At 30.0% G+C, this 9,200-nt stretch overlaps 1 protein-coding gene across 1 annotated transcript; it reads right to left on the bottom strand.

The window, feature by feature from the left end:
* Positions 1-5,724: 5,724 nt before the first annotated feature.
* Positions 5,725-9,012, bottom strand: LOC143546094 (protein NETWORKED 2A-like). The gene is made up of 2 exons (XM_077037834.1): positions 8,669-9,012; positions 5,725-8,462 (listed from the first exon to the last, which is right to left on the bottom strand). The coding sequence occupies exons 1-2, from the start codon at positions 8,760-8,762 to the stop codon at positions 5,725-5,727; spliced, it is 2,832 nt and encodes a 943-aa protein (XP_076893949.1). The 5' UTR covers positions 8,763-9,012.
* Between the last annotated feature and the right edge of the window lie 188 nt (positions 9,013-9,200).

Below are 9,200 nucleotides of genomic sequence, written 5' to 3'. Positions count from 1 at the left end.
TTTTTACGTTTTTCCGGTAAGTTTTTCGGTTCATGTGTTATACCTATAACAATGGTTGTTTTATATTTATTTGAAGTTTTATATTTTTCCTGTATTTTTCTTTTACATGTTGTTCTTCTAGGTTCTAAATAAAAAGTTTCATCCATGGACATTATCATTATTCTTTTTCCGGTAAGGCCAAAAATAAATTGTAAATCAGTGGTTTAACATTCCATAACATGTAGCATTACCGCGATTACTTTTTTTTTATTTCTAAAACGATTACAATTTTGAATTTTAAATTCCAAATTTAAGTTAAATTTGAAATTTGTAAATGGTAAGCTAATATTCCAAAACATCTAAACTTACCATCATTACAATTTATTATTTTCTAAAACGATTTGATTTAAAAAGTTTAAATTTCCAAATTTAAATTAAAGTTGATTTTTTATTTAATTGTTGGTCAAACGTTTAAGTTGGTCAAACATTTTTAAATTGTCTGGTCAAACATTAAAGTTCAATTTAACTTTAAGTTGAACTTTTTAAATGGCTGATTAAACAAACATTCATAATGTCTAAAATTACCATCACTAAAATTTATTATTTCTAAAACGATGTAATTTAAAATTTATAAATTTTCAAATTTAAAATAAAGTTGAATTTTATAAATTACTGGGTAAATATTTCATAACATGTAACATTACCACGATTAAAATTTATTATTTGTAAAACGAATATTAATATTTAATTTTCTCATTTTAGGTTATGTTCCCAACTTTATATAGCTAATTTCATGGGTTGAAGATTTGTTGATAAGATATCTTATTTTTTGTTTAATATTGATGTATATTTTGTTATTATTCATGTATTTATGTATTTTTTTCATAATTCATGTAATTTATTTGATTTTATATAATCAATCATATATAGTTGTTGGTTTTGTCCATTTAATATATTTTAATCAGAACCGATGTATTAAAGAAAAATTTATTTTTGTATCTTATATTTATCTATTTATTAATGATAATCTCTATAATTTATAATAATTATTATAATTTTAATTTTATTATTATTAATTTATTACCTTTTCTAATTAGTTGTTACATCTTATTTTGACAGAATAATAACATTTACTTCTTACCATTTTTATATTTCAATATATTTGACTTAAAACATTATTATTTTATTATATTGTAAGATACATTATATTTTCTATATATAACTAATTACATTATATATGGAAAACCCAATAAATAAGTTATAAAGTTTTCATGATTTTAATTACAAGATATTTAAACTTCTTTTAAATTCGGAAATTGACCAATATTTCAACAAATTTTTAAAGGTTTTAATACTCTACATAATTTTAAACTCGTTTCAAAATCTTTCCATAATTTTTTGAGGTTTTCAAATTAACCGAATTAATTTGACTTTCCTTATTTGTTATAAAAACCGAACTAATAAGTTATAATTTAAGTATCCCATTAATACAATTTATTAAGTTTGACTATCCTTATTTGTTTAAATAACTAATAAGGATAGTTAAACTCAATAAATTGTATTAATGGTTTTAATACAATTTAATTAAAATATCTAAACTCCTTTAAAATTCGGAATTTGACCAGTCTTTCTGATGTGTTGAATAACACACTTATATTTCCTTACAATTTTATAACGTTTTAATGATTTAATATCAAATTTATGTAAGTTTAGGGGGTTAAGTGCAAAGTTTTACAAAGTTGAAATGTTTTGTGTAGGTTATGGAAAGATGTGGAAAAAAAGACAAGAAAAAGAGAACTTGGAGGGTTTAAGTGTCAAAGTTTCAAAGTTTAATCAAGGCCCGACCCAAGCCCACATCTTAAAAGCCTTATATTATATTATATTATGATAATATCAAGGGTAATCAGCCATTCTTGAAGCATAATCCCGAAATTATCAAAAACCCTAACTAGAACCCTAAGTCTGATCGCAGCAGGCAGCAAGAAAAAGAAGAAAAAAAAGGAAGAAAGGAGGCGGCTGAGGGAAAGGACGGCTGGAGAAGGAAGAAGGAGTCTTGGGGCAGCAGCTAGGGGCTTCAATACATCACAAATCTCAGCCATACTCTTGAGTATACATCTTTAAACTTTAATTATTTGTCAAGAACCCTTACTTTGATTGATTTGGTCTTTTGTTTTACATTGTTTTGCAATTGATTGATAGATTGACTTGTAATTGATTGTGTTTGGATCTTGAATGAGTTTTATCATGTTTATATTGATGTTTATGATGTTTACTTTGATTGTTTGTGGCTGTCCAAAAGTGATGAGTAGCTAAACTTGTTTGTTCTACCTAGGATAGATGATTATTGAGTGGTTTTGACTTGTTTAATGGATTGTTAATGTTCAAGACTTGAATTATTGATGTAAAGTTTAACTAAACCATAAATTAGATTGTGTGTGATGGCTGTGTTTTATTTGTTATTGCTTATAATCCTCTTGCATTAGTTAATTGAATTGGTTTTGATTAATTGATTGCTTGTTAAACTCTTGACTTGGTGTTTCGGGTTTATTTGCGGGAAGTACAACCGTAGGGATAAGTGGGTAATATATCATCTAAAATCAGCTAAATACACCATCTTTGAGACCGAGAGGTGATAAGAAGTAATATTGTCTCGTTGCTTTTACTTGTTAGAATTAAGACCGTGCGAGAGTGGGTTTTTGTCTTGTCAAGTTTGAGTGTTTATGTGCAATTAGTTGGTTTAATTTGGGTTAAGTTAAATTGTTCCTCTATCCTTGGTTGCGTAGTATTCGTTTCCATTAGGCTAGTGTGTCGGTGAGACTGAGAGGTGAGTCGTCATTTGAACACGTTAATAATTGTTTTTCCGGTTTATTCTTTAAAATCAATTAAAATAAGTTAGAGATTGTTAGAGAGACTGAGAGGTAATTTGACTTTCTTAAACAAGTTTTGGTTGTGTCATCTTTTATAACCGGTGTCGTGAATATTTTCAATCCATTGTCTTGTTATTTCTGTCAACATGATTCATTCCTAGGTAGACGTTTTTACATATTGAATTTAAATCAAAGTTTTCTAAAAGTGTTTTGTCAAACGTTTTCGTTTAGTTAAATTAATTTAAGTAGTTAAATAAAATCTTAAAAATTAAATAAATATTATTTTGGTAAGTCTTGGTTAGAGTTTTCTTAATCATAAACGTTTTCACGTGTCTTTGAGTTCGACATCCGGACTTCCTTGATGCTATACTATTTATGATCGGTACACTTGCCGGTTTTGTGTGGTTTCTATAGGATTTTCGTTTTTATAAATTTAAAGCTTAATTGTGATTCGTTCTTTATTTATATTATACATTTTCACACATCACTTTCAAAAAAGTTTTAAAGGTTTCAATACTCTCCATAATTTTAAACTCATTTTAAAATCTTTTCATATTTTTTTGAAGTTTTCAAATTAACCGATTTGATTTACATTTTTGTAATTATTTTCTAAATTAATTAATCATATTTTTTCAACTTTAATTATTTAAGTCAACATAAAATTTTTAATCTTTCCAAAATTATTTGAGAATTCATTTATTGTAAAACGTTTTTAGGTTTGCAAATTTAACAAAATATTAATATCAGTGATTTAAAAGTTTGTTGCAAGATTTGTCAAAAATCAAAAACAATTTCATAATTTTTTGAAGTTGACTAATTCCAATTCTTTTATATTTTGTAACTATTATGAAAATATTTCAAAATGGGTTGTTTTGAAATAGTATCAAATTTATTAGTTATAAAATGACGGCCAAAAAAATGTTTTTATTGATATATCTTTTTGTCAAATAAAAATCGTGTAATAATTTTGTCACATAACTTTGTCAAATAACTTCTATTATTAACCGTATGATAGTATAATAACTATCTCTATATAATTTCTATCATAAAATTCATTCTTTCATTCCAAGGATGTACATAGAGATTTATGATTTGTTTATAGTTTGTGAATTTTATTTCTGTACATTTATTTCTCTTATTAACGGTACATTGAATGTTTTGTTTTAAAATAAATCAAACATCAATGTTTGGTTTGTAAATTACAGTTTATAATTAATAGTGTATAAATATATCAAAATCTTATTATAAAAATCATAAATAAAAATCATTATATAATATAAATCAATTTACGTATTACATGATATATTTTTTTTACTTTTATTATAACTTCCATCCGTGTGTAACACGGACTTTCATTATTAAACATGTTATTATTTTAATGATATATTTAATTTGGATAATATTGTTTTTATAAATTTTCAGGTGGTGAAACAATATGAGTTTTTCTTTTGTTAGAATATTTGAAGAAGTTGATGGTGGTTTAATATGAAAGAACATGTTTAAATCTTTTTGTTGATGTTTTTTTGTGGTTTGGTGTACACTAACTTATTGTAACTTTAAACTTTTAATATCTAGACATTGTAAATGATTAACGTTTTGATCAAAAGTTGGAAGTTTTGTGAGCTTGAATTTGTTATATAAATTTATTATTGTTAGGGACATGTTATTCCACCTGCGTGTTACGCGGGTATATACCCTAGTTATATAATAAGTCATAACTAAACGAAAACACCACCACCTTTCCTAACGTTAATTTTGAACAATTACTTACATATTAACCCTACTAATTACAATAAGACTCCTAAATATACTTTATAACAATGACACTATACCCCTAGACTTAATAATAAATAATAAAGTTTAGTTTAACTTCAACAAACGGGTCGACAGCACTCTCGGCCTTTAACACGACAGCTATATATATATATATATATTGATCTAATTCTATATTGATCAAATGATGATAAGACATATTCACACATCCATATCTGATTTGTGGTGATCACTTAATGCATATAACGTCTTGTGTTGTATGGTTTAGGCGAATTTGTCTTTACTATCGGGGATATCTGCATTTGCAGGCAGTTAAACTCGACTTAAGATGATCCATGTTTACTTTGGCCATCATAACAAATAACATTTATTAGTGTAATTTATTCTGTCCTGGTACTGTTAATTACAAGCTTATCATTTAAATTAATTGGTTCTTTGATCATCCTATACCATGTTTGTGAAATTCATGATATGTACCGAAGTATAATGGTTTTAACTGAGCAATGTATTCAACGGATGTATGACACATTGATAACTTTTGTTCGACTAACTTTCTGGGACGTTTTTGCTCCTTTTTCAAGCGGCTTTATAAACCGCCTAATAAAGATCTCTATTTTTTGCAGCGACCTTTACTAAACCGGTCCTAACCGCCTCAAAAGTCTATTTTCACCGCCACAAAAGCCCACTTTTATACCAGTAATGTTCTAGAGAAAAATTTGATATAATGATCAATCTCGGACTATTACATAAAAGTACATTATTGGGTAATCTAAGCTTTGTAGGGCAGGCAAGATTCACACATTTTTTTACTATGAAACAAAATAATTTGAAATTAGGAAAAACTGCCAGTCCCAAAATCGGGGCTCAATATGTAATTCGGTTTAGACATTTGGGACAAACTGCATCCGACCCTCTGAGACGTTTCGTTCCATTACATATGGATTCGTGACTCCAGAGACGTTGACCAAGCAAATTATATCACTTCAAAGTCCGGCCTTTCTAGCTTGTTTGCCTCTTTCTAGTGGATCTAAATACGAGTCTCCTTACTCTTGGATCTGCTTGGTGTCACAAATCATGAGCAGTATGCTAATAGAGAATTCTACAGTCAACTATCTTCGCTAGGTTGTGGCAAAATGTGGAGATTACTATACTGTTTTTGTAGTGAGCGGTTCGCACGTGTAAACATAGAATGCTTATGCTTTTTCCTTAACTTAGACCCAAAAAGGATAGATTTAAAAGGAACCTTTGAGCTAAAGCCTGACTTCTTTATCCGACCGACTTCTTCATCCAACATTGACAAAGTCTTATCTATATCAAACTGTAGTGTTTGAACTCTTTCACATGCCTCTCTAAGCTCATTTAGAACCTTAACGTTCTCTTGCTTCATGTTAAGCACTTCTCCTTGAAACTTTGCAGCTTGATAGTTATCGAGTTGTACATTAGTTAAGTCGGATAATTCATTTTCAATGTCACAAAGTGATGTTAATCTATGCTGCAAATCATCTTCTAACAATTCATTCTTTTCCAACCACAAAACAACTTCTGTTTGCATGTCTCGCATATGTCGATATATAGATCGAATATCTAATGCAGATTGAGAATGACGGTACCGTAGTTTACCACTACCACGGTCTTGCTTCTTCTCTTCCACTTGCTTTATCTCTTGTACCAGATCATTGAATGAATCTTGAAACCTATTGATTTGATGATATGAGGTACTAAACCTTAACCATAATTCTAAGTTTTCTTTGCGAAAATGTTCAATTTCTGCACGAATCTCCTCTTCAATCTCTGATATTTCATGATCCTCGTCTACACGTGTTTTCTTTTGTTCAAAGGATGTAGTTTTATAAAGTTCTCTACTTATTTGTGTACCTTCATCATCTGAATCTACGGTTTCATCATCGTCTTTGCTGTTTTGTACCTCAAAGTGGTCAGTTTCAACAAGTTCTTCTATTCTTTGTGTTGCTTCATCAATAACATTTGAAGCTTTCATTAGTTCAATATCTGTAGTTTTGTCAAGTTCATGATTTCCTACGTTTGTTTCAAGCAATTTAATTTTTTCACATAAAGATCTAATCTCAGCATCTTTGGAGTCATTTGCCTTTCTCAATATCTTTATCTGGACAAGAGATTTGAATGATCTTGCACGATTTTGCTTTTCTGTTTCCTTGAGCCTTTGTTTTAATTCTTTAAACTTTTCCAATGTTGAAGTATATTCTTCCAGTAACATTTTCTCTCTGTCATCCATATCATGTGATAATAACATGTTACATTTGGGTTCATCTTCTTCACCATTGCAATCAACATGATCCTGGTCTTTTCTTTTTACATGATCACTTTCCGTAAATGCTATATGCTCACCTTCATCACCATCATCTAATTTCTCATTAAGTTTATTTACAAAACCTTGTAAATCATCACTCTTTTCTTTTTCTTCTAATCTTGGAACTTTTTGAGTTTTTTCCATTTCTATCATGACATCAATTTCTGGAGTGTTTTCATCTGGTTTTGCAATTAAAATATCATTAGACAAATTGTCAACACTAACGCTTGCCTCATCGAAACTGGTTTCCAACTGCTCGTTTTGTACGTTGATTTGTTTATCAAGCATCTGTATTCTCTCTAGTTCTTCCTCTAGCTTCTTTATCTTGATGTTCTTGCTATTTGATTCATCAACAAGGTTTTTATTTTCTTGTTCCAAACTTTGAACTTTCTCATGAAGCTCATCGATTTCAAATCGCAGCCTCATTACTAGTGCGGTTTGAGATGACAAATCAGTTTCCAAAGTGATCACCTTATCAACAAGTTGTTCAATCTTCTCCGCAACTTCAGATACGGTGACTTCTTCAATGTTATCAGCTTCTTTTGTATTATGAGCATGCTCTTGTTGAACCAATGTACCATTTTCTTCAAAACTTTTCAATTCTTTCTCTTCTTTCTTATCCTTAACATGTAATTCAGTAGTTTGTTCCAAGTCTGTATCATTATTATTTTGCACTATTAGAGCTTCAAACTTTTTCCTAATATCATCAACCCTATTGTGTTCCACAACCGCTTCGGTTTTAAAACGCTTTTGCTTACTTTTCAACTTATCAAGTGTTCCTTTGCACATATTTAATGCAGAAGTTGACATAAGGGTTTGTGCATCGTGATCATCCATCGCCTCACCAACTGCAAACTCATGTTGCAAATTGCTAATTTTAGTATGCATCTCATTGATGTTGTGTTCGATTTCCCAATACTTAGATAGCGCGCTTTCGTATGAACTCTTTACAAACTCTTTCTCGGTCTGAAACCCTAGGATATCCTTTTGAAGCTTCTCGATTTCGTCTACTGCTTTATCTTTACTTAATCCGGAGTTTTTGGTAACGTTAGAAGCACCGTCATCAACTCCTATTTTCACCAGTCCTTTTTTGGACATCGTCTTTCTAGGCATTTTGGACTTTTTATTGAGCATGGTTTGTACTACACTTTCCATTTTTGGAAGGTGGTTTTGTTTAGGTGGCATCGGCACTGGCACTGGCACTGGCACATGCGAATTTGTAGTGATCACCATGTTGTCATATTCATCAAAATTTGATTGGAAATTTTCATTTTCCTCTTCATCAATCGACATTTGAACCCTTTCCGGAAAGATCATGGCAATGGTTCGGTTTGCACTTTGTAGATCCTTTGACATATGATCATATCTTTCTGCTAAAGCGCGATATCCTCGAAAAGTGTCTTCCACAAAATTTACAAGCTCGGGCCTTTTCTGGTAGTATTGTTCTGCCCTAACCCTGAATGAGTCTCCACCCTCAGTGATAATTTTTAGTATGTATTCTACCTTTTCCTCCATATCTGTGATCCAACATAAAAACATATCAAACACATTGCATCACAAGAACCATTTCTTAAACATCTGAAAAGTATTATAATGATGATGTAAGTTTTGAAGCGACCATATATCTTGTTTATGATATAACGAATATTGTTTTGGCGAGCGATATGGTATGCTAAACGTGTAAGATATCGTTATAATAGAAAGAAAACCTTGTATAATATACCTTGGATATTCTGCTCTAGCCATTTTGATTGTTTGGTTCTGATGTGGCTAGCCCACCACCATGAATATGCATTTCTTGATGCTCTTGACAACATTGTGACGTTTCGATCTCTTAGACCGAACCTATTATCTTTATGTTACTTTCATGTCATTGGTACCATTAAAGATTTGAAAAGTTATCGGTATGATCATGTGTAGGTGTTGAAATGGTTGATATTTGGTCAATTGCTGGTATATATATGTTCAATGAGTTTCATAGAGAGTAAAAGGTTACAAGGTTAGAGAAATGAAATGGTTGATCTTTGCTAACATATCGAAGCTAATATAGTAAGGTTGAACCATTCATGAGCATAAACGTCGGAAGGAATCAACTAATTAATTTGTTTTACATTTGGCATTCCATGAGCAGATTAAGTGCCATTTATATCTCAAATTAAACAAGTGTGAAATGAAAGGAATATAATATTGATTTTGAAAATTAATTTTGAAACGAGTGTGAAAATAAACGACTTGATTGGTTTTGAACAAGAGCA

Source organism: Bidens hawaiensis, unplaced genomic scaffold (genome assembly GCF_021521415.1).
Source record: "Bidens hawaiensis isolate Kalapana, Puna unplaced genomic scaffold, B.hawaiensis_p1.1 tig00014205_1, whole genome shotgun sequence".
Taxonomy (NCBI): Eukaryota; Viridiplantae; Streptophyta; class Magnoliopsida; order Asterales; family Asteraceae; genus Bidens; species Bidens hawaiensis.
This window is presented reverse-complemented; position numbering and strand designations above follow the sequence as displayed.